The sequence below is a fragment of the Xenopus laevis genome, chromosome 4S (genome assembly GCF_017654675.1).
Source record: "Xenopus laevis strain J_2021 chromosome 4S, Xenopus_laevis_v10.1, whole genome shotgun sequence".
NCBI classification, from domain to species: Eukaryota; Metazoa; Chordata; class Amphibia; order Anura; family Pipidae; genus Xenopus; species Xenopus laevis.
This window is the reverse complement of record NC_054378.1, coordinates 7,070,760-7,097,522: the sequence shown is the minus strand read 5'-3', so window position 1 is coordinate 7,097,522 and position 26,763 is coordinate 7,070,760. Positions and strand designations below refer to the sequence as shown.

The window sequence follows — 26,763 nt, the reverse complement described above, 5'->3', positions numbered from 1 at the left end:
AATTTCCCAACAGGGGATACATTTATTCCCCATATTATTATATAGCCCAACATATTCTCATATACTCACAGGATGAAAACGCTGAAAAGGGAATGTTCTCTAAACATAGAAAGCTGTGCCCTACTACTTTATCTTCTATTTTAGGAAAACGAAATGGAAGGAAAACCCACGGGAAGGGAAGAGACAAAGAAGAGATAATTGCATTACCAGTATCTGCCCGTCTGCAGTTTTTGCTTTACATTTCACTACTCCATCGAGTAACATAAAGAAAAGCACTAACCTTCTCATCCCAGGGCAGAGGGATGTCTGTAAGGTTAAGTTGTCTCTCGCTGGGGTTCCATTGGCGCCCTCTCTTCCAAGCCAGAGCATCGTACTGCAGAGTTATTGGATATGAGCATAAGAAACGATAACCTGTCCTGTCTTTCATGCAATATAAATCTAGGTCTTACCGTTGGAGCTTCCTCACTAGAGTCTCCAGCCTGAGAATGAGCAAGGGAAGCCTGGGCCTGTCCTGTTTTACGGGCATGGTCTGTGCTCTCCACTCTCTCGCCATCTACATGGAAAAATGACAGCAGTCTTTTATTCATCATTATAGGGACACTAAACCTAGCTGTAAAGATGCCCCACTGTGTCCCTAGTTTTTTTTTTTTTTAGAGCAATTGGGAAAAACCTTAATAACACTTGGAAAACAATTAAAGAAACAGTAACCGAAAAATAAAAGTGTTTAAAATAGGATGCAGTGATGCTCTGCACTGGTAAGGGCCCAGCGACAAATCTCCTCTTCTTGGGGGCGACTAATCTCCCCGAACTGCCTCCCGCCGGCTAGACTCTAAATCGCCCGTGGGGTGGCACTCGGATTGCTTCGTTTTCTGAAGTCGCCCGAAGTTGCCTCATGAGAAAGTCATCTCGCCGGCGATTTAGATTCTAGCCAGCGGGAGGCAGTTTCAAGAGATTAGTCGCCCTGAAGAAGAGGCGATTTATCACCGGGCAACTAAATCTCCCCGAATCTGAGCGTGTGTCTCTGCCCTAAAACCAGCGCCGTTCCTGTGTATATTGCCGCCTGAGGCAGCTCCAGTAATGCAATTGCGCTCTCTCGCCCTAGTAAAGCTGTATATCAGGTTTAAAAAATGGAAATTCTGCTCTTAAAAGGCACCAGGAGTGGCTTTTTGCCGCCCCTGGAAACCTATCTGGCGATGCCGCCTGAGGCGAGCGCTTCAGCTCGCCTCATTGGCGGATCGCCCCTGCTAAAACTTTTGCTTCAGAAACACTACTATAGTTTATATAACTAAGCTGCTTTGTAGCAATGGGGGCAGCCATTCAAACGAGAAAAGGCTCAGGTAGCAGATAAGCTCTGTAGAACATAATGGTGTTATCTGGTATCCACTATTTATCCTGTGCCATATAGACTTTTTTCAATTTCTTCCATTGCTATACAGCAGCTTGTTTATATGAACTATAGTAGTGTTTCTGAAGCAAACACATAAGTTTTACCAGTGCAGGGCAACACTACATGATATTTTCATAACTTTAAAACACTTACATTTTTTGGTGTTACTGTTCGTTTAACCAATGAGAGTTCTATTTATTAAAACCATTATTATAAATGCAAGAAAATTCACCAATGAGAATACTGAATGCCAGCCCTCTTGCAGTTGTCTTACATACAAGATTGTGCATCATTTTAGCTTCAATATAATACACTGCAATCAGAGTTGCATGGATCAGGTGGGATTCTCATTGGATGATTATTTTGCATTCTTATGAGCTGCGGGCCATTGATAGTTGGGGAAGAGCAATAAAACATGAAGAATATAACACTGCTGTGCTAAACTACAGCTCCCATCATGCCTAACCTTGATAATGAGTTGACGTATGCTGTGATTTGTAGTCCAGCTGCAAGTGAGTAAAGTATGGGTGAGCAGTGCAGAACAGTAGGGTTTAGTGTTCCTTTAATGAAGCAAAATAGCTTGACTCCTATATATATATATATATATATATATATATATATATATATATATATATATATATATATATATATAGATATAGATATATATATATATATATATATATATATATATATATATATATATATATATATATATATATATATATATTGCCCCACTGCTTCCCAAGAGATAACATAGATTGCACCTATTGGACACACAAGACCCTTGCCTGCATTATGTCCATCATTGTCTATGAGTAGTACTTTAATAATCATTTCAGGTCAGTATTAAAGGGGTTGTTCGACCTTCAGATTAACGTTTAGCATTTTATAAATTGGCAAATTCTAAGCAACTTTTCAATTGGTCTTCATTTTTTTAATAGCTATTGAGTTATTCACCTTCTTCTTCTGGATCTTTGCAGCTTTAAAATGAGGTTCATCTAAAAAAAACAAATGCTCTGTAAGGGCAGAGACACACGTTCAGATTCGGGGAGGTTAGTCACCCAGCGACAAATCTCCTCTTCTTCGGGCGACTAATCTCCCCGAACTACCTAGAATGTAAATCTCCGGCGGGGCGGCAATCGGTGCGATCCGTATTCTGCAGTCGCCCGAAGTTGCGACTTCAGAAAATGAAGCCGGCTGAGTGCCATCCCTCTGGTTATTTTGATTCTAGCCAGCAGGGGGCAGTTTGGGGAGATTAGTCGTCTGAAGAAGTGGAGATTTGTCGCCATCTCCCTGAATCTTCGCGTGTGCCCTTACCCTTAGGCTACAAATGTATTGTTACTGCTACTTTTTATTTCTCGTCTTTCTATTCTGACTCTCTCCTATTCATATTTCAGTCTCTTATTCAAATCAATCCATGGCTGCCAAGGTATTTTGGACCCTAGCAACCAGATTGCTGACATTGCAGACTGGAGAGCTGCTGAATAAAAAGCTAAAGAACTAAAAAAAAAAAACCAAACACAAATAATAAAAAATGAAAACTAATTGCAAATTGTCTCAGAATATCCCTCTCTACATCATACTAAAAGTAGGTGAACGACCCCTTTAATCATTGGGACCTATGCAGCACCCCATGCTTTGTATGACTGGGCATGAAACACATTTTTGTGCAGGATATTGTCCTGATTTGTTCTTTTTAACAATGAAAAATCAAAATGCGTTTTTCTGCATTTCCCTGTAGTAGTAGTTTGGCATGAACCTGTGAAACAGCAAATAGAATCGCCGCGTTCTTATGTTCTGTGCCAATCACACGGCATGCACGCCACATGAACTGCCGTAGGGATAACAATGAGAAATTGCACTAAAAAAAGATGGGATATGGGCAGTGAACTGTTAACGGATCAGCAGGTAGGTGGTTAATGAAGCAGTATAAACACAAGCACGGGCTGTCTCATTCTGGCATTCTGTGAGAGTGTGAGCGTGCCCAGACTAAATAGAGACCGCTCTGAATGGGAGCCTTTCATGCCGTGTCTCTCCACTCCCGGCAGTGGAAACAGCAAATCCTATAACCAGTGAATGTTCCCAAACTTTCCCAAAAAAACTTAATTCTCAGTGAACCTTGTAGATGGAGATCCAGCAGCCTTGTGAGCAGTTTCTACTCTCAAACGACAGCCAAAGCCAATCCAATATGGTATAAATGTAACAAGGTGCTGTACTATGTTATATCTCACTGCAGGAGAGCGTTACACAAGGTCTAGTTTAGAAAAACCAGCACTGGCCAACAGGCACTTCAAAAGTAGCCCAAAAATAGCACAATATGTGCAGTGAAAAAAGGCTAAAAAAATAAATATATATATATATGAAAATATGCCTTTTTCAAAATTTTCCATGAAGCAAAATGGGACAGATTCTTCCGTCACCAGGGACGGAACCACAGAGGGGGGCCCAGGAGGTATAAGGGTCCCATAAGGTACTAACACATATACAATTTCAATTAGGGATGCACCGAATTTGCACCACTATTTTGGATTCGGCCGAACCCCCGAATCCTTTGTGAAAGATTTGGCCGAATACAGAACCGAAATCTAATTTGCATATGCAAATTAGGGGTGGGAAGGGGAAAAAATGTACTTCCTTGTTTTGTGCAAATTAGGATTCGGATTCGGTTCGGCCAAGCAGATGGATTCGGCTGAATCCGAATCCTGCTGAAAAAGGCCGAATCCCAAACCGAATCCTGGATTCGGTGCATCCCTAATTTCAGATTTTTGCCCCAAAATTGTCTGAAATTGAGGAAAGTCACCAGAAAATGTGAGAATGCTTAAGAGGGACGGGAGACTGGGGTACAGAGCCCAAAATATGGTAACCCCCGACTTCTACACAAGTCAGTCCCATTGGATGCTGGGTATTGTAGTCTTACATTAAACATGGCAGCTGGCAAATTGTTAAACAAAAACTACATTACCCAACATGCATTGGGAGACACAGGCGTGGCATATTAGTAATATCCCAATGCATGTTGGGTAATGTAGTTTTTGTTTAACAATTAGGGCAAGAAAAAACTTTGTCTGGTTTCCAAAGGACAAACCAGACAAATGCCCAAAAAGTAGCCCAAATCAGTACCTTGGCTAGATTGTACTTTCGAAACCCGCCTAGGTTTTAAATTAGTAGCCCAATTTGGCAACCTGGCAACCTTACAAGCCTCTAAAAAACTGCATCTTGATGTCAGGCCTAGAAGAAGAAAAAGCCCCTAGAAGTGAAAGCCCCATCCCAAAAGGGCTCAAATTTAAAACCAAACTAATATACAGGTATAGGATCCGTTATCCACAAAAAAACATTATCCAGAAAGCTCAGAATTATGGAAAGGCCATCTCCCATAGACTCCATTTTATTCAAATAATCCAAATATTTTACAATGATTTCCTTTGTCTCTGTAATAATAACTTTATAACTTAAGATATAATTAATCCTTATTGGAAGCAAAACCAGCCTATTGGGTTTATTTAATGTTTACATGACTTTTTAGTAGACTTAAGGTATGAAGATCCAAATTACGGAAAGATCCATTATCTGGAAAACCCCAGATCTTGAGCATTCTGGATAACAGCTGCCATCTGTACAAATAAAGATACAGCACAATAGTTGCTTTGAGCCCCACTATCAAAACGCCTGCTTCAACTAATGAGAACGACAAGTGCTGCAGTTTGCCCCAAAATCTGAGATTACGGCCTGAAAAATGTGCCAGTGTGCATTTAAAGGAGAACTAAACCCTATCAATGAATGTGGCTAAAAATGGCATATTTTATATAGTGAACTTATTGCACGAGGCTAAAGTTTCAGCTTGTCAATAGCAGCAATGATCCAGGACTTCAAACTTGTCACAGGGGGTCACCATCTTGGAAAGTGTCTGTGACACTCACATGCTCAGTGGGCTCTGATTGGCTGTTGAGAAGCTAAGCTTAGGGCTCGTCACTAATTATCCAGCAGAAAATGAGCTTCCCTGGCTGTAATATAAGCTGATGCTACAGGTTTGCTGATTATTCAATTCTGATGCTAATTGCACTGGTTTCTGTGCTGCCATGTAGTAATTATGTGTATTAATTACTAATCAGCCTTATATTGTGACATTTCTATTCTATGTGTACTGTATATTGTGAGTGGCTCCCTAAGCTCAGTAAGTGACAGCAGCACAGAGCATGTGCAGTGAATCAGCAGAAAAGAAGATGGGGAGCTACTGGGGCATCTTTGGAGACACAGATCTTTACTGCTAAAGGGCTGTGGTTGCCTTGGGCTGGTACAGAAGCACAAAACGTAATGTACAACATTTACACTTCTTTAGTTAGGCTTTAGTTCTCCTTTAATAGCACATGCATGGTGACTCATGGCACTGCCCCCAGTCATGGCAGAGCAAATCATCCTCTAACAGGCATTCTGGTCTCGGCTAAAAATCACTGCATTTAAAATGCTCCAAATGCCATAGTTCTCAGCTTATTATACTGCTTTCATCTGCAAGGTAGATAAATTAATTATTAGGCGAAATTCCCCTTTAACCCGTACATTTTAAAGCAGCATTTTTATTCATAGCCAGTTACCATCAGGCTGAAGCTGAAGACGTGGCAGCGGAGCGGTTTCGGGAGATACTTTTCTGACCTGCAAGTGAAGGTGGGGGGTATTTGGAGTATTTAGCACTGGGGGCAGCACTTTGTCCAATGTTCCAATACACACTAGTGAGAAACTAACAGAGATACAGCCCATGTACATCGCATAAATACAAGCCCTTAACAGAGACGTTGCTCAGCACTAAACCAACACTGTGCCCTATGGCTTTAAATGACACGTTCACTATTACCGACTGCCAAAAAAACGAAAACCAAAGCCGACAGTTGCAGGCTCTACTAGGCTCACTGCCATTTAGCTTTAAATCAGTGTGTCTAACATCAGCTAACAAGGGAATATAGCTCCAAAACATCGATTTTTTATCTTTTTTTGCAAGAAACCGGATTCCATTAACCAATAAGGCTGTGTCACCAGCAGCAGCTTCACCCAGAGCCGCTGAGACTTAAAGTGGCAGGGGGAAGGGCAAACACAGATGAGCTCAGGAGCTCACACCCTTCTGTTAATTAGGGGTCCCAAGGCCCTCACCTCCTCCTCACAGTTCTGAGTGCCAGCTGGAATATCCATGCCTGACTCACAGAGCAGGGTGGGGAAGGAAGGGTAAGGCAGGGCAGGGAACCTCTAAAGTAACATAGATCTAATCACTTAAATGTTCTTCTCTTTTAACCCTATCTCCTCCACTGATCAGTCTAACAAATATACAGCTCACAACCTCTTAAGGTGGCCATGCGCGGGCAGATTAAAGCTGCCAATATCGGTCAGTCCACACGAGCAGATTCAGGGAGATTGCCTCACGAGGAAACTTCGGGCGACTTCAGAAAACAAAGTGCCGCGTGTGTGTTAGAGCAGGCGACTTTTCATTATAGGGGACAGGAAGACACGCAAAGGCAGTTAAGGGAGATTGTCGCCCAGAAGAAGATGCGATTAAATCTCCCCAAATCTGCTTGTGTGGACTGACCCTTAGACCAATTCGGCAGCTTATTTGCCCATTAGTGATGTGCCTGTCGGGTTTTTCCCGATCCGCACCCGACCCTAACCCGCCCTCCCTCAGCCCGAGCCCGCCAGCATCCCACTTCCTGGTTCCTTTTATAGACCCGCGCCGCCCACCGATGACTCTCGGGGCGAGCAGGCGCAAAGCCGCATTTGAAGGTGGCAGGGTGGGGAGAACATGAGAAGAGCTCAACCGGCTCAGTGATCCCAATGTTATTAATAGGGAATAAAGATAAATATATAGGAAGGTCAGTGATCCCAATGTTATTAATAGGGAATAAAGATAAATATATAGGAAGGTCAGTGATCCCAATGTTATTAATAGGGAATAAAGATAAATATATAGGAAGGTCAGTGATCCCAATGTTATTAATAGGGAATAAAGATAAATATATAGGAAGGTCAGTGATCCCAATGTTATTAATAGGGAATAAAGATAAATATATAGGAAGGTCAGTAATATGATCCCAATGTTATTAATAGGGAATAAAGATAAATATTTAGGAAAGTCAGTGATCCCAATGTTATTAATAGGGAATAAAGATAAATATTTAGGAAGGTCAGTGATATGATCCCAATGTTATTAATAGGGAAAAAAGATAAATATATAGGAAGGCCGGTATTTTTTTCCAGAAAAGGTGTCAACCCTAGTCCCATGGGTATCGGGCCGGCCCACACATCACTACTGCCCGTGTGTGTGGGCTTCCGACGGGTCCCCCCCGACTGATATGAGACTCAAAATCAGCCTGATATTGATCGGGCGATGGAGGACCGCATCGGCTAGTTGATGTGGCCAACGATCCAGCGCCGCCCATTCTCTTCGTTGTAAAGCGATAGTTCGGATTTACCCGATATCGCCCTGCCTTTGGTGGGCTTTCAGGGAAGGATCCACTCGTTTGGCAACCTCAGCTAACGAGGATCTTATCGTGTATGGCCACCTTTAGGCTAAGGACCTACAATGCTGTTGATCTGCTTTTTTTTCCACGTGTAGTAGAGTCCTGCGCGGAACCGATTTATGAGACCCAGACTTGAACCCGCGGCCTGCGACCTGAACAGCCACCCGCATATTTACCCACTACCCAACCCTGACCTGCAACTGCCTTATCCGCAACCTGATCCGCAACCTGCCGACCACCATTACACAGGAAGTGCTGTTGCTGTAAACCGGAAGTGACATCATCCAAAGTGGGTGGGGACAGAAAAAGGTTTTGTAAAATATAGACAATATTACATAAGATAAGAAATTTAGATGAGACCCACAACCAAGAGTCCTGCAACAGGTCGGGTACCCGCGGGTTATGGAATGAGGGGAGGAATTTCAAGTGAGGGTATGCTCGCGGGTCTGAGGGTCGCGGGACGGGTTGCGGGTCTCATCTAAATTTCTTATCTTATGTAATATTGTCTATATCTTACTCCTTTAAAAGTTTTACAAAACGTGTTTCTGTCCCGCCCACTTTTGATGACGTCACTTCCGGTTTGCAGCTCCATCACTTCCTGTTTGATGGTGGTCGGCGGGTTCTGGGACGGATAGCAGATCAAAGTTGGTAAATATGCGGGTTGTGGTTCAGATGGGTCACGGGTTCGGGTCCGGCTCTTGGTTCCACGCAGGACTCTGCCGCAACCCAACCCGCAGCCCAACCGGCAGACCTGCAACTCGCATCTATAACAGCACCTGAAAATCCTACCCTCATCCCGCAGGGTACCTGATTTTTTTCGGGTAACCGACCCGCTGCAGGACTCTAACGTGTAGTCTGTGAACAAGTGGAGAAAGGCAACTCTGCTCCCATCCTATACAATCCTTGCCCAGTGATATTTTCAAATCGGCCTAATTTTCTCCAAATAATTTACCATCATTGTGATCTTATTGTTTGTCCTTCAGCTTGATATCAAGCACCTCAAGGTGGGCATATCGGGGGGAGATATGCAACCTCAAGAAACAGGCGGAAATTTACATGACCAGCAGATTCTGCTACATTATTTCAGGAGTTAGAACCAGCAGTGCTTAGAATATCATATGCTGCTTTGTATTGCAATTCCTTTTACAAAATATTATTAAAAACATTTAAAAACTGTAGTTAAGGTATCACTGAAAGTTGCTTAGAATGCTTTTTTATCCAAGAAAGTTGTTGGGTGTGGACTCCTTTCATGTTGTTATAGTAGGAAAGCATCTGATGCATTTGTATGATTTCCGCATATGTTGGACGCAAACCAATGGCAATGGGAGATTAACCAGTTTGCGGGAAAATCCTGCAGAGCATTTCACCATGACGTAGCCTCATATGCAGGATGTGACCTACAGAGCCCTTATTGTTCTTCACAGCAGGAGAGGGGGGTGTAAATATTCTGCCCTTCACAACAACACAAGATTTTAACATAGAATCGAAGGAGTGGGATTGTCACCAACACGCAGGTGTCATTTTATAACTAGACAATTTACTGTGACCCTCACATACAGTTAAAATGTGTATACCGCTCACAGGTCTCTTACACGGGTGTTAACTCTTGCATAGACAGCACAGGAATACTAGGAGTTAACAGAGCCCTATTCCTTAAGGTGGCCATAGATGTAAAGATCCGCTCGTTTGGCGATGTCGACAAACTAGCGGATATCTCCCCGACATGCCCACATTGAATTGGGCGATATCGGAATGATCATAATGCATCCGATACGGGCAGTCGGATCGCAGGACCGCATACACGCACAGATGCTGCCACAATCCGACGGGATTTATTAACCTGCCCGATTTTCGGCCAGATATCGATCAAGGAAGCCCGTCGGATTGCCCTACACACGGGCCAATAAGCTGCCAACTCGGGCTGTCTGCAGCTTTTATCAGCCCGTGTATGGGGGGTCTTTAGGGTGGCCACACAATAAAAGCCCCTCGTTTGCTGAGGTTGCAAACAAGCGTATCTTTCCCGAATATGCACACCAACAGCAGCACAATATCAGTTAATCCGAACGTTCAGCCCTAAGGCCGAACGATCGGATTACAACGAAGAGATCGATATTTGGCCTAATATTAATAGGGGAGACCCATCGGAAGCAGCACACATGCTCTGTGCTGCTGTCACTTACTGAGCTTAGGGAGCCACTCACAATATACAGTACACATAGAATAGAAATGTCACAATATAAGGCTGATTAGTAATTAATACACATAATTACTACATGGCAGCACAGAAACCAGTGCAATTAGCATCAGAATTGAATAATCAGCAAACCTGTAGCATCAGCTTATATTACAGCCAGGGAAGCTCATTTTCTGCTGGATAATTAGTGACGAGCCCTAAGCTTAGCTTCTCAACAGCCAATCAGAGCCCACTGAGCATGTGAGTGTCACAGACACTTTCCAAGATGGTGACCCCCTGTGACAAGTTTGAAGTCCTGGATCATTGCTGCTATTGACAAGCTGAAACTTTAGCCTCGTGCAATAAGTTCACTATAGAAAATATGGCATTTTAACTATATTCATTTTTAAGGTTTAGTTCTCCTTTAAGTCACCCATCACCCTGACTTGACCCTCTTCATTCCTGAATCCAGCCACCACTGGGTCGCCTTTCCCTACTCTCAAACCCATGGGAAAGAGCAGCTGGAGCTTGCCTCCTACTAAACAGTACAGGGATAGGATCCCTTATCCGGAAACCCAATATCCAGAAAGCTCCGAATTAGGGAATGGCTGTCTCCCATAGACTCCATTTTATCCAAATAATCCAAATTTTTTAAAAATTATTTCCTTTTTCTCTGTAATAATAAAACAGTCGCTTGTACTTGATCCCAACTAAGATATAATTAATCCTTATTGGAAGGAAAAACAGCCTATCGGGTTTATTTCATGTTTAAATGAATTTCTAGTAGACTTAAGGCACGAAGACCCAAATTACGGAAAGATCCGTTATCTGGAAACCCCCAGGTCCCGAGCATTCTGGATAACAGGTCCCATACCTGTCCCTACACATTAGGAAACCCAGAGGAATTGTGTCTAGAAAAGAGATTATGTGTAACCCTACAGATGCTGTTATGTAACAACTCCCAGCACCTGTCAGTTGTTAGAGATTATAAAACTTGTAGTTCAACACAAGCCAGGGGGCTTCCGGTCTGGACACATGGTATAAAGTAGTAGAGAGAACGGTTATCATATAGAGTAATCTCTTACCTCTGCTGTAGATGAAGGGCAGTCGCAGTGATTTTCCCTGCCTCGCAAGGCTGATGTGCAGGTATGTGACCCAGACGGCTGAGGTAAGTAACACCAGCAGCAGCAACAGCTTAAACTGCCTGCGGATCTTCTTCACTGGCAACCACGGCATCCTGCTGGCACCATCACAGGGCACCACAGAGGGGCCAGTGGAATGGCTCCCTCACACCCTGCCCGTCCACATCCAAGCAGTGAGACAATCTAGCAATAAGAGACAGGGCTGTTATTAAAGGGATACTGACATTTTTTAAAAACACATCAGTTAATAGTGCTGCTCCAGCAGAATTCTGCACTGAAATCCATTTCTCAAAAGAGCAAACTAATTTTTTTTTACATTTCATTTTGAAATCTGACATGGGGCTAGACATATTGTTTCCCAGCTGCCTCCAGTCATGTGACTTGTGCTCTGATAAACTTCAGTCACTCTTTACTGTTATACTGCTAAAAGGAACAGTAACCACAGTTTTTTTAAAAAAAAATGTTAACATACATGGTAAAAAAAAACACAACACTAGAAGTGGCCATACACGGAGAGATCTCCGATCTCTCTCCGATATGCCCACCTCAATATCGGGCTGATCCGATCGTGGGCCCTAGGGCCCAACGAACGGATCCTAATGAATGGGAACGGGCGGTCAGATCGCAGGATCGCATCAACGAACAGATGCGGCCGCGATCCGACAGGATTTTTAGTCCCATCCGATCGAGATCTGGCCAGCTTTCGGCCAGATTTCGATCGGGGAAGCCCGTCGGGGGCCCCCATACACGGGCCAATAAGCTGCCAGCTTTTATCGGCCCGTGTATGGCCACTTTAAGACAAATTAAACTTTCAAATAGTAAAGTCTTTATTAACAAATAACTTACTGAAACTCCACTTGCGCTCCTTTTTTTTTTAGAAAAGGCGACACGGCTATGATGATCCATCGTGCGGCACTCGATTTCTCCTCCCTGGCTATCTCCTATAAGGAAGGAGAAATCGAACACTGCATGATGGATCGCTCGACCGCTTTCCAAAGAGCAGCGCAAGCGGAGTTTCGGTAAGTTTCTCCTCCAGCAGGTTAAAGGAACAATAACATCAACAAATTAAACAATTTAAACAAATTCCTAAGAATACATCAGAAAAAAAACATGAAGACAAATTAAACTTTCAAATCGCAAAGTCTTAATTAAGAAATAACTTACCGAAAATCCACTTGCGCTCCTCTTCAGAAAAGGCGATGATCCATCGTGCATCAGTTGATTTCTCCTCCCTGGCTATCTCCTGTAATGAAGGAGAAATTGAACGCCGTACGATGGATCGCCCGATCGCTTTCCGAAGAGGAGCGCAAGCGGACTTTGCGATTTGAAAGTTTAATTTGTCTTTGTGCTTCTTTTTTTTCTATGTATTCTAACGAACTTTTAAAAACTATTTTTTGATGTTACTGGTCCTTTAACAACAGAACAACGGGAAGGTAACCAGATAGCAGCTCCCTAACAAAAGATAACAGCTGCCTGGTAGATCTAAAGCTGGCCATATATGTAAAGATTTTTAAAAGATCTTTTCGTTATCGCTAGACCAAGCTTATCTTGAAACGAACGTTTAAATGTACAATGTGTCCATCAACTAAAAAGACTATTTCAAGCGATGGTTGAAGCCAGGAAAACTGAGGGTAGCTGCTTGCTGTGACCGCTGAAAATTTTCTAACCTTACCAATCAATTTTCTAGCCGATGTCGGATGAAAAATCGTTAGATGCACGTTCGTTTCATTCCCACTAATCTCACGATAATTTGACGGATTGGAAATCGGTCGTTCATCAAAGAAAAATCTTTGCGTCTATGGGGACCTTAAAGGAATACTGTCATGGCAAAAAAACATTTTTTCAAAATGAATCAGTTAATAGTGCTGCTCCAGCAGAATTCTGCACTGAAATCCATTTCTCAAAAGAGCAAACAGATTTTTTTATATTCAATTTTGAAATCTGACATGGGGCTAGACATATTGTCAATTTCCCAGCTGCCCAAAGTCATGTGACTTGTGCTCTGATAAACTTCATTCACTCTTTACTGCTGTACTGCAAGTTGGAGTGATATCACCCCCTCCCTTCCCGCCCCAGCAGCCAAACAAAAGAACAATGGGAAGGTAATCAGATAGCAGCTCCCTAACACAAGATAACAGCTGCCTGGTAGATCTAAGAACAACACTCAATAGTAAAAACCCATGTCTCACTGAGACACATTCAGTTACATTGAGTAGGAAAAACAGCAGCCGGCCAGAAAGCATTTCTCTCCTAAAGTGCAGGCACAAGTCACATGACCAGGGTCAGCTGGGAAATTGACAAAATGTCTAGCCCCATGTCAGATTTCAAAATTGAATTAAAAAAAATCTGTTTGCTCTTTTGAGAAATGGATTTCAGTGCAGAATTCTGCTGGAGTAGCACTATTAACTGATGCGTTTTGAAAAAAAACATGTTTTCCGATGACAGGATCCCTTTAAGAACAGCACTCAATAGTAAAATCCAAGTCCCACTGAGACACATTCAGTTACATTGAGTAGGAGAAACAACAGCCTGCCAGAAAGTAGTTCCATACTAAAGTGCTGGCTCTTTCTGAAATCACATGACCAGGCAAAATGACCTGAGATGCACCTACACACCAATATTACAACTAAACTGGCTCAGGAATGGAATTTTAGATGCTAGCATGAATTATTTGCAGTGTAATTTAGAAAATCATAAAAATCATGACAGAATCCCTACCAAGCTGCTGTCAGTATTACTTTCCTATACTGGGGCGCTAAATTCCATGAAACTATTCACAAGGGTCCGGCTGTTCCTGCAAAGCACGAGCCTGTACACATTCCTTACCAAAGAGATTTCTTTTTCATCTTCCACAAGGAACTAGGATTTCGCCCTTCAACCAAAAACATCCCATTCTATAAATCCTGTTTATGTTCTATACAGCTGCCATGTATAAGTCCCTGCAATACAAGCTTGTACAGTGTGATCTAAGGATGCACTGCTGTGTGTGCAACACCTACTCACCACAAAGCCGGTCAGTGTGCAACACACACACACACACTCTGGCATTCAGCTCAGACAGCTCAGGGTCCTGCTACACGAGACGAGAGGGGGGGTGGAAACATTAACACGAGCTTCAGCCTGGGGAAGCTCAGAAGATCCCCCCCCTCCCCATCAACATGGTAGTGCTCGTGTGTGTTCATGCAACAACCACCAGCATCCTCAAAAAGCCAAAAATCTACAGTGAGGATGATGATGGAGCTGTATAATGCATTTAAAGGGGAACTCCACCCAATACATTTATTTAAGCATAAGAATAATAATCTAATTCTAAGCAGATTTCCATTATGCAATTGTTAAATATTATCAATTTAAAGTTATTTCCACGTGTAATTACCATTGAAAGCAGGACCTGTCACTTACAATTCCCTCCTCTCGTTTCCCAGGCTACACATACTATTGTAACATTGTATTCAGAGTCCGGACTCTAATTCCCACAGTGCCTTGCTTGTTCTGGAAAGAAGAAGCATAAAAAGCATGCAATGCATTGTGGGAACTGAAGTCCTGGCTGGAGGAGGGTTGATTCTGTAATCAGCAGGGTTGCCAGGTTGGTGGTTTTCCAGCCAAATTGGGCTTGGTTTTGAAAGTACAAATTAGTCAAGGTATGAATTTGGGCTACTTTTTGGGCCTTTGGCTGGTTTGTACTTTGGAAACCAGCCATAGTTTTTCCTTGCCCTGATGTGCAAAGCCTGCATCTCCCAAAGCATTTTGGGTAATGTAGTTTTTGTTTAAAAAGGTGGTTCACCTTTGAGTTAAATAATCTATTCTAGAGCAGTGATCCCCAACCAGTAGCTCATGAGCAACATGTTACTCTCCAATCCATTGGATGTTCCTCCCAGTGGCCTCAAAGCAGGTGATTATTTTTGAATTCCAAGCTTGGAGGCAAGTTTTGGTTGCATAAAACCAGATGAACTGCCAAACAGAGTCTCAATGTAGGTTGACAATCCACATAGGGGCTGGCCAATCACAGCCCTTATTTGGCACCCCAGGAACAATTTTCATGCTTGTGTTGCTCCCCAACTCATTTTACTTCTGAATGTTGCTCACAGGTTCCCCTGATCTAGAGAGTGATGTTCTGAGACAATTTGCAATTGGTTTTCATTTGTTATTATTTGTGGTTATTTAGCTGTTTATTGAGCAGCTCTTCGATTTGCATTATAAACAATCTGGTTGCTAGGGTCCAAATGACTCTAGCAACCACACATTGATTTGAATAATAGACTGGAATATGAATAGGAGAGGGTCTTGCTAGAAAGTTGAGCAATAAAATGTTTCGGGGGTAGAACCCTTTTTCAAGTGTGAGCGATACAATTAAAAGTCAGCATAAGCAGGTCTAGAGGTTGACCTATTATACCAATATTTATTAGGGCTCTTACAGACGAGCGTTTTTACCTGCACTCCCATGCGTTGTGCTTTCTTCTGTTCAGCCGCAGGGGAGCGCAGGAGTAGACTAAATTATTGTCAATCACACGGACGCATGTAAGCGCAGAATGCAGGTAAAATGCAACATGCTGCGTCCCAATCTGCGTTTGATGCTTAAATGCGTCTGTGTGAGTACAGCCCCATTGACAATAATTTAGTGCGTCTACTCCTGCGCTCCCCTGCGGCTGAACGGAGCACCCCTGTGCAGGGGTGCGCAGGTAAAAACGCTCGTCTGTAAGAGCCCTAAAAATTGTATGTGTATTGGGGCCTTATGGGGCCCCTATTCCTCCTGGGCCCCCCTCTGTAGTTTTAATTTTATAAAGGTGTATTTTAACATAAATTCATTTATTTTTTTAGAATTTTTTTCACTACTGTTGAAGTTCCTCTTGGCTAGTTGTGGGCTGGTTTTGAGAATTAGACCTGAAAACCAATTATGCAAACTGAGACAGCCATATCAAAGGACAGATGGAAACTGCTTTCAATGGTAATTAGGTTCCCAAATAACACCATGGCCCAAGGCATCGAGACAACCCACTGAGACACTGTCAAGACACCACTGTTTCTTTTGGGCAGGCCAAGAGGTAATATGTGATCCCTAAGCGCAGAGACACACGGTTAGTTTAGGCTAAAAATCTCTTCTTCTTCGGGGCGACTAATCTCCCGGAACTGCCTTCCCGTTGGCTAGAATGTAAATAACCAGCGGGATGGTACTCAAGGAGAGCTTTGTTCTCCGAAGTCACCCTTAGTTGCCTCACGAGGAAACTTTGAGCGACTTCAGAAAACAAAGCGATCCGAGTGCCATCCCATCGGCGATTTACATTCTAGCCCATGGGAAGGCAGTTTGGGGAGATTAGTCGCCCTGAAGAAGAGGAGATTTGTCACCGGGCTGGTGTTTACAAAGTGTCCTTTGGCAAAGTCACTGCCTGTGTTGCAAGTTTTATTCCTGCCTCACCCATTAAGCCTCAGGCATAAGAAAACATTAGGCCACAAGCTCACTGAATACAATGTACACCTACGTGCAATTAAAGCAATTGGGCTAGACATGAGTAATTATACTAATAAAAGAATATACTAATAAGAATCCTTATAAATACCAGTCAAGTAGACAGTGTTGGAGATGCCGAACTGCTTGCTCCAAGGAAGCAGAATATTTATGGCCACTTATGGTGTAATGTTAAAGTAGTCTATGGAACTGTAACTCCCACATCTCGTATAGAGGTCCGTGCAAAATTTAGTACAGTCTCCCAAGCCTTATCAACCCGATTAACTATATCCCCAAAAAACACAGTTTCTTATTCTATATCCACAGTCCTCCTGTATGGCTTATGTCTTGCACCTCCTGCAACCCCAGTAGGCATACCTTTGCTTAGTCATGTGTTGTTATACGTGCACTAAAAGTTTATATAATTTGGGCTCATTCCCAGAAATGTCCATTCACTGGTTTCATAGTCCAACACTAGTGCATTTGTTGTCCATTCTTTACTGTATGATCAAAAAAAAGTGCACATTATAAGGTGAATATATACAGAGGGAATTAAATATTCACCCTCCAGTGCAGAGACATGAGGGCAGATTTACTAAAGGGCGAAGTGGCCATTGCTAGCGAACATTCGACCAGAAATCCCATCCGCAGATACATCGCCAATGTAGTAACAGGCATTAAAGGGATACTGTCATGGAAATTTTTTTTCAAAATGAATCAGTTAATAGTGCTGCTCCAGCAGAATTCTGCACTGAAATCCATTTCTCAAAAGAGCAAACAGATTTTTTTAATTCAATTCTGAAATCTAACATGGGGCTAGACATATTGTCAGTTTCCCAGCTGCCCCCAGTCATGTGACTTGTGCTCTGATAAACTTCAATCACTCTTTACTGCTGTACTGCAAGTTGGAGTGATATCACCCCCTCCCTTTTTCCCCCCAGCAGCCAAACAAAAGAACAATGGGAAGGTAACCAGATAGCAGCTCCCTAACACAAGATAACAGCTGCCTGGTAGATCTAAGAACAACACTCAATAGTAAAAACCCATGTCCCACTGAGACACATTCAGTTACATTGAGTAGGAAAAACAGCAGCCTGCCAGAAAGCATTTCTCTCCTAAAGTGAAGGCACAAGTCACATGACTGGGGGCAGCTGGGAAATTGACAAAATGTCTAGCCCCATGTCAGATTTTAAAATTGAATATAAAAAAATCTGTTTGCCAATTTTAAGTGCGATTTTACATAACGTTAACCCCTTTCGCCTGAGTTTCCTTCGCCAGCTTGGACCTGGCAAACTGATAGGATGAGGCTACATCCTCCTCAATGTCAGTGTCATCATATCCTGTATGCCGAAAAGTCATAACAATTTTATAAAACGCTCAAGTTTTTTCATATTTTAATGCGGGAGTGTCTTTAAAAAATGTATTTTAACTTTTTTTTTTTACCATTTGAGGGGTATGCCACATTTTGTTTTAGGGTGGGCTCATGTCTAGGGCATTAGAGGATCTCTTATGTCTTTATTTTGCTTCCTTGTAATAATAAGTGGCCACTTCAAGCATTTGCACCAACATCTCTAATAAAGACATGTATAGGTGATAAAAGGCTAGGGACAGCTCCAACTTTGTTAATATTAATTTATGTAAGAAAAACCGTCAAAAATAAAATATTAGAAACCAACTGGAAAAAAAGTCTTTATTTGTGGTATACGACTGAAAATTATTATGAAAGTTATTTGGAAGGTGAATGACCCCTTTAACTTGGGAGAAAAAGAAACACATTATTTAAGATAGTTTTCCCCCACTCATCACACACACCAGTATTGTTAGAAACCACACGGAAACCACTTCCTCCCAAACTCACACATTATTGTGTCTGCAAGTCATCAGACTGGAAAGTCTCCAGGGCAGGACCCAACCTCCTCTGACCCACCAATGTGCAGAATATTCTCTTCAGCTCCAAATTATTCACTGCACGTGCTCTTGTTATCAGCAATTGTTCTCTTGGCTGCGCTATAAGTGTACTCACAGAAAGTTAAAGGGGAAGTAAAGCCACCAATATGTTAACGGTTCCTTTTGAAAAAACCCCAATGGGGGAAAAAAGAGGAAGCTTGTGAAGAGGAAGGGGTGGCAAAATATAATGGTGTGTGTTAGCTTAAAGGGATGGTTCACCTTTAAGTCAACTTTTATTATGTTATAGAATGGCTAATTCTAAGCAACTTTTCAATTTCTTTTCATTATTTTTTTATATTTTTCTAATTATTTGCCTTCTTCTTCTGACTCTTTCCAGCTTTTAAATGGGGGTCACTGACCCCATCTAAAAAACAAATGATCTATAAGGCTACAAATGTATTGTTATTGCCACGTGTTATTCCTCATCGTTCTATTTAGCCCACCTACTATTCCTATTCCTAAAGCAATGCGTGGTTGCTAGGGTCATTTGGACCGATGGCTGAAATTGCAAACCGGAGAGCTGCTTAATTAAAAAATAAATAACTCAAAAAACAAACATAATAAAAAATGAAAAGCAATTGCCAATTGTCTCATAATATCACTCTCTACATCATCCTAAAAGTCAACACAAAGGTGAACCACCCCTTTAAACTGAATTTTGTGAATATCATCAGCATCAGTTAAATTGCCTACAGCAATCAATCAAGTCTTTGCAATGTCCTGGGCCTATTGGTGAACTCGCCAGTCAGGCAACTGTCACTCCAAAGCTCTAAAGCTCTAGAAGTGACGATTGCATGATCCACAAATGTGGCATTTGGGTCCAGGCCATGTGCCATTACCCTAATAGGAAAGTAGTGGTGAAAAGAAAGTTGAGAATCACAACAGGTCTATCCCCACTTCAGTACAAGTGAAGAGCAATTAAAAGCAATCAGTGGGATTTCCACTATCGTTGATGTAAGGCAATTTTTGTTTTGTCATTAACCCACAAACTAGAGTCCTGCGCGGGTCCATTCTTTGGGACCCGAACCCGACCCGTACCCGCAACCTGCAATCTGCAACCCAGACCAGCAACCCGCATTCTTACCCGCTTGGACCCGCTACCCGACCCTACCCGCAAGTACCTTATCCGCAAACCCGGACCCGCGACCCGCTGACCATCAAGAATCAGGAAGTGCTGTCATTGTAAACCGGAAGTGACATCATCGGAAGTAGACGAGATCATAAAAAAAAGGAGTAAAAGAGGAAGTGCTGTCATTGTAGACCATAAGTGATGTCATCGGAAGTAGACGGGACCAGAAGAAAGGAGTGAATATTGATATTGAGAAGACCCGCGGCCCAACCCGCAGAACCGCCAACCCGCGGGTATACCCGCACCTGGAACCTCTAAACGCAACCCGCAGGGTACCGCAGGTACCCGACCCTCTGCAGGACTCTACCACAAACAATTCACACAAGTGATAAAATGTACTATGTGCCATTGCCCTTAATCTTAATGTGAAACCAGCTCATACTACAGGAGCAGTTAACTATTCCAACTTCATAAACGTACAGTACCGCAACTGTCAGCTTTACTCTACCACTTGAGCTGGCAAAAGGATTCTGTTTGTTGTAGCTATGCAACATCTGGCATGCCAAACATTCCTGTTCTTGTATATGTAACCGTCCCCAACATCCCACTGTATTCAGACCAGCAATCCTTCTTATAATAGAAAACCCACCAAACCACTGCTAAAGTATAGCCTTGGATAAAAGTGCCACTTCTTGTTTTCAGAAACTGCCTTTATTTATCAACCTTGTTGTAACACAAACTGCCCCAAGATGTAAACAGTGTTTTTATTGTAAATACAGGGTGGTTCAACTTGATGGACTTTTGTCTTTTTTCAACCCAATCTAACTATGTAAAAAGAATCATACGACAAGACACATTGTGCCGCTATGAACGCTGCATGTTGCCATTCAAACACAAATGCAGGGGAGATACATGCACGTCGCAACGTACTGCATTGCATTTTACCAAAAGGAAACTCATTTACATCCACATTGGTGCGCAGGGCACACGTTGCAGTTGATGGGGGTATATTTATCAAAGAGTGAAGTTAGAGGTCACCACAGTCCTCTAGAGTAAAATTCCACACTCTCCATTCATTTCTATGGGATTTTGAAAGGAGTATGTATCAAGGGATGAACTTTCACTTTCACCAATTAATAAATATTCTTTTAAAAAAGTGGCGGAGAGTGGCGGAATTTTACTCTAGTGGACTGTGGTGATCTCTAACTTCACTCTTTGATAAATATACCCCTAAGCATGCTCCCCCTGTCCCCCTCCGCATGTATTGTGGCTAAAAAATATTCCTCTTTAAATTGCTGCCCCTACATTGTCCCTGACAACCAGCTAGCATTTTGCCTCTCAGGTAAGAACCAGGTGGAATAGAAATTTAAAACACACACACAAAAAGGCCTTTTGCAGCCTCAGAATATCACAGTCTTAAGGTGGCCATATACGGGCCGATAAAAGCTGCCGACAGACCGTGTCGGCAGCTTATTGGCCCGTGTATGGGGTCCCCCGACGGGCTTCACCGATCGAGATCTGGCCGAAAGTCGGCCAGATTTCGATCGGATGGGACGAAAAATCCCGTCGGATCATGGCCGCATCTATTAGTTGATGCGGTCCCGTGATCCGACCGCCCGTTGCTATTCGTTAGGATCCAATCGTTGGGCCCTAGGGCCCACGATCGGATCAGCCCGATATTGCCCACCTCAAGGTGGGCATAGGGAGAGATCCGCTCGTTTGGCGACTTCGCCAAACGAGCGGATCTCTCAGTTTATGGCCACCTTTAAAGTCTTCAAAGATAAATGTCCCCTTTAATGACATATTGTTGCACTTTACTGAGGGGGAACATATTATTCAAGCAAATAAACGACAGCGAGTTAAGACTTGCTCTCTATACAAATAGACAACCTCAACCATTCAAAACACCAAAGAAACATGGCTCATACTAGTTACTAAATTGCGGTGCCATTGAATAGGAACACACCTCTGAAATAAACTGCAATACAAAAACCAGCTGAATCAGAAAATCACCAAGGACAGGGAGAAAAGGGCTTAACTATATTATAGGGCCAATCATCGCAGAGGTCCCCTAAACATCAGATTACGTTTTGATAGGTGTCCTTCAATAAAGGTTAAGGCACACAAGGATTAGACTTGTTAGTGGTTTGGGGTGTGTGAAATAGCACTCGCCCCTTTATAGTTATGGTGATCAATTCCTAGGACCTGGCTGATACTTGTACAAGTCAACTGCTTGCCAAAGTTTACTGCCTTATTTTTGAGTTACATTCGCATGGCCTAATACTGCACTGACAAGCTCCATGGAAGTCTATGGAGGGGCAATTCTATGAGTTTTAGCATCACACGAGCAGCAAAATGTGTCAGTGCTCATAAGATTTCTGCAGAATTTGTCTGATTACTGATATGGGCATTTATTGAGTTCCCCCTAATGTATCTGAGGGTCATGGACTGTACTGCAGAGTCACTGTACTACACTCTCGGCAACACTGTCAGAAAGTAACAGCATAACAGACTGCTTGAGATTGCTTGCAGCACTTATATACTCTCTAGAGACACAGCACTTTCCCACACATACACTGAGACAGCTCTGTACCAGAGACAAATTACTAGTTACTCGGCTGCTAGAGACATACCCTGCCTACAGCCAGTCTCTCAGGCACTAGCAATCATTCTCTCACCACTCTCACAATGCCACACACATCATCTTTTCCATGAGATACATTATAACTGAGCAATTAATGGCAATAAATAGATTTTTACAGTTACCAGCCTTCCGACTGTTCCACCTTCTACAGCCATTCCCCCACCAGCATTGCCATTGGCAGGTTGAAGGTCCCCACTGCATGTGATATATACACAAAGCCTGAAAAGTGCCGAGCTTCTCACCCCTCTCACTGGCTGTCTCTTGAGTGCTGTCTCTTGTCTATCCCTGGATCTCCTCTTCCAAGACTCTCCTCCTCATCGGGTTTTCCGTGTCACATTATGTCCTTCGCAAAGAAAACACAAAACGTTTAACTACGGAGGGTCTGTGCTTTTCAACAGGTGCCTTGTTTTTCTTGCTGATTCTTCTCTTTGATTGACTGTCTCTCCTGATCACAGTTGTCTCTTCTTTGTCCCCATGCTGTATCTCTGCCTCTATATGCCTGCCAGCAGTCTTTTTCTTCAGCACTCACCAAGGGTGCCACATATCCTCTCCTTCCACCCTGCTCCCAATGCTCTCTTTCCCACAGATGTCTCTCTCTGCCCTCTCTTTCTCTCTCTCTGTCTCCTTCTGAGCATCAACGCTGTGGTGCAACCAAGCTTCATCCAGGACCGTTCTAAACAATGACTGGCTTAAACCAATCAGTGTGTCCCTTCCAGGAAGGCAGCCAATCAGCTGGCCCCATGAAAAAGGACTACACTGTAGCAGCCACTTTCCAAGGCAACATCACTCTTCTAAATGAAATGTAGCTGTGAAAGCTTTCTGAAAACAGACGGTATTGACATGCCTCATGCTACATACATAGCATTCCCTCTGGAGCCCTCCTTTAAGGAATATGGGCGGAGACATGCAAACTACTCCTTTATGTCCCTGAGGCCAACTGTGCAGCCATAACCACAGCACCTAATGTAATAAACACTCGCCGTAGGGTAACTCAGAGCCTGCACCCGAACACCAGAAATAAATTCTATCAACCTGCTCTTCTCCTGCTTTAATTCAACTACAGTTCCCAGCATCCCCTGACAGCCCAAGCCCCTGAGACATGACAAGTTAGATAAATCATGAAGGACATCTCACATCCAGCTCCTTCCTCCCTCTCACAGAAGGGCTCCCTTGTGAGCTGGATGCTATTTCTGGACCTTCTCCTCCCACATTCTTCCTCTCACTGGATTTTCTCACATAAGATCCTGGGTAAAGCCATACACCATAGTCATGGGTCTATCACAGGTGCTCACCTTCCCCCCCAGTTCCTTTTCATGTTTGAATGTCTCTTTATTCCTGTCATGGCTGTCTCTGCATCCCAAGCTGTCTTCTTGCACCTCTCAGGACTGCTGCTCACTCTGCTTTCTCCACCCTGGCTGTCTCTTTCTTTCTTTCTTTCCTTCCCTGTCTCTTTTCAAGCATCAATGTGGTGCAGCCAAGCTCTCCTACATTAGCAGAGCACAGTTTAGAGGTTGGCTGCACTGCACTGATGCGTGAAAGGGGATATATATATATATATTTATATATAAAGAGAAAGAACATGAGACATGAGCCAGGGTGGGGAAAGCAGGGGGAGGTGAAGCAGAGTGAGCAGCAGCCCTAGTGATTAATCCAATCAGGGCATCAGGGCAGGAATAGAATACAAAGCACGTTTTGTGACAAAGCAAATCTGAAGAGATGGAGAGACTGGGATGATGAGGAGAAACATAAACAAACAGCTACATATCCCGAGAGACTCCCAGTGAGGCAGGGGAAGGGCCTTGCTAGGAGTTAAAGCGGGACAAGAGTTTGTTAGTTGTAGGGCCTGCCACCAGTGGTGTAACTACCGGGGGAGCAGGGGGTGCGTTTGGACCAGGGCCCGTACCCCCTCAGGGCCCCCCGGCGCGCCGCTGATTCCGGTTGGATTCTGGGTGTACGGAGAGGGGCATGTCCCGTACCAGGGCCCCCCCCTCTAGTTACGTTGCTGCCTGCCAACAGCTAGCCATAGGCATGTTAATACACCGACCAGGGTTGCCAAGTCTAATTTTTAAAACCAGCTAAAATCAGCTAAAAATCTGTTAATTCCTGACTTCTACACAAGTCAGTCCCATTGCATGCTGGGTATTGTAGTCTTACATTAAACAGTCAGCAAATTGTTAAACAAAAACAACATTACCCAACATGCATTGGGAGACACAGGCTTGGCATATTAGGGCAACAAAAAACTTTGGCTGGTTTCCAAAGTACAAACTGGCCAATGGCCCAAAAAGTAGCCCAAATCTGTATCTTGGCTAGTTTGTACTTTCAAAACCTGCCTGGGCTTTAAATTAGTAGCTGGAAACCCGCCAACCCGGCAACCCTGACACCAACACCCCCAGTGTGTCCTGCAACAGCTCTGAGCATACCACAGCTCTACATAGGTGGGTCGTACTGTTGGGGTAAGTAAAATTGTCTCTTTTTCAACCATTGTCACACTTCTTTAATTGAAGAATTGTATTAATATTTGTGTTATCTTCCATTATATGTTTTGTATTACATATTGATGATGTGTTTTTTTTTCATCCCCCGCCCTGCTAGATGGTCTGTCCTTCAAGGTGTGGGCAAGTTGGCTTGGAGAGTGACATCGGGGGCAGACTAACTTGTTGTCCCACTCCCCAATTGGCTGTTTTTCTGGTAGTGACACTTTGACTGTAGTAAGCAGTTAGTGTTTGATGTGGTCCGGTGTCAAGCTTAGTTGCACTGTAGCACTGATGAGATAGGAAGAAAGACGTCTGGGAGGGTAAGAATGGGTAGCTGGTGGGGAGGCTGCAAACAGGGGTGAGGAAATGCGGCAAGGGGATATTCAGTCTTTAACAGGGTTGACAGGGAACCAATGGAATTGTTGTCTTTGAATGGGAGGTAATGCAATAAAGGGTGCAAAGTTTGTTACTGGTCTAGTTACCCATAGCAACCAATCAGCAGGTAGCATTTCATCGAATGATGATGATTGGCTGCTATGGGTTACTAGAACTGGGCAAATTGTGTGCCTTTTATTACATTAACCAGTAGCCCTATAGGACATATACAGACACTTATACAACAAAGCAGATACATCCAGTGCTACTCCTGGGCTTCACCGTGGCTATCTATACAAAATATTGGATCGGACTCCAATTTTTAATGGCAGTCATAACCTACGTGCTGCTCGCCGTTATACACTTTTGGTCCGGGTGCCTCCTGCCCCGGACCCCTCATTTAAACCTTGGAGCCAGTACAATCCACCCGATCTCCCCACACACAGGACATGTCTCTAGGTAAATACAAAACGAGTCTTACCCCAACGCCGTTTTGACCCGGGTGCCACTGCCCCGAGTCCGTCACTAAGAAGTCTGTTTAGGCAGCGCACTCTGGAACCACTTTGAAGAACCACACACTTCCAGATTACGGGTAGAGGTTGACAATCTTTATTTTAACATCTGATTTACAACAATCTGACGCGTTACGCACTTCCTCAGAGACCCTATAAGACATATACCCTGACTGGTAAGTACATCTGAGCCGCACCCCATATCAGATTGTTACCTGATATGACTGATGCATTGTGTTGTTGTTCTTCAGTTGTTCATTAGGTTCCTATTTGGGAACAAATAATTTTGCAGTCAAATTGTGGCAATGCAAGAGACTAGGTGGCCATACATAGGGGCAAATTCACTAAGATCCGAAGTTGCGCTCAGGGAGGCGAACGGTAGCGAATTTGCGCTAGCGTTAATTTGTCAAGCAAAGCGAAGTTACGCTAGCGATGCCTAATTTGCATACGGCGCCAAGTTAAAGTTGAATGGACGTATATGTAGCAGCAAATACATTACACTACACAAGCCTGGGAAACCTTCATAAAATAAAATAGAGTTGTTATTTTGCCCTACACATGTGCCCACTGTATAGTTTATGTGCCATATGTTAGGAAATGTAGGGGGGAAGGAGGGTACCCCCAAAAAAATTTACGATCTTTTTCAGCCTATCACCCTTAAAAAAGGAAAAAACGCCTGCGTTTTTTGGGACAGATTTTTGAAGCAATCCCTATCTACTCTATTGCACTTCGCTTGGTCTGAGGTGGCGAAGGCAAGTCTGGCGCAAGAGGTAACGTTCAGTAAAATGCGCAAGTTAGTGAATTAGCGTAGTTACATTGACCCTTCGCCATAGCGCAACTTCGTCTGGCGTAAGGGTGCGAAGTAGCACTAGAGTAGGTCCACTTCGCTAGCGAATTTACGCCAGCACCTGTTAGTAAATCGGCGAAGTAACGAAATGACGCTGGCGAATTTTCGCTAACGTTAGGCGCTTCGCGCTATCTGCCCCATAGAGAGATCCGCTCATTTGGCAAGGTCACTAAACTAGAAAATCTCTTGCCGATGTGTCCACCTTGATGCGTTCCTCGATCTGATGAGATTTTTTAAACCTGAATGACAT

General features: G+C 43.3%; 1 protein-coding gene across 4 annotated transcripts in view; it reads right to left on the bottom strand.

Moving 5' to 3' along the window:
• Nucleotides 1-23,451, bottom strand: part of b4galnt4.S (beta-1,4-N-acetyl-galactosaminyl transferase 4 S homeolog) — a 54,463-nt gene extending 31,012 nt beyond the window's left edge. Inside the window, exons 1-5 of one of the 4 annotated variants that reach the window (XM_041560886.1) lie at nucleotides 22,545-23,451; nucleotides 12,364-12,442; nucleotides 11,143-11,382; nucleotides 450-553; nucleotides 281-373 (exon numbers count right to left, since the gene is read on the bottom strand). In XM_041560886.1, coding sequence (XP_041416820.1) covers nucleotides 281-373; nucleotides 450-553; nucleotides 11,143-11,293 — 348 coding nt within the window. In that variant the 5' untranslated portion in view covers nucleotides 11,294-11,382; nucleotides 12,364-12,442; nucleotides 22,545-23,451. Of the gene's footprint in view, nucleotides 1-280; nucleotides 374-449; nucleotides 554-11,142; nucleotides 11,383-12,363; nucleotides 12,443-14,202; nucleotides 14,326-14,575; nucleotides 14,699-22,544 lie in introns of those variants that run through there. The other 3 variants (XM_018260118.2, XM_018260117.2, XM_018260119.2) reach the window with 3 other exon arrangements.
• Nucleotides 23,452-26,763: the final 3,312 nt, after the last annotated feature.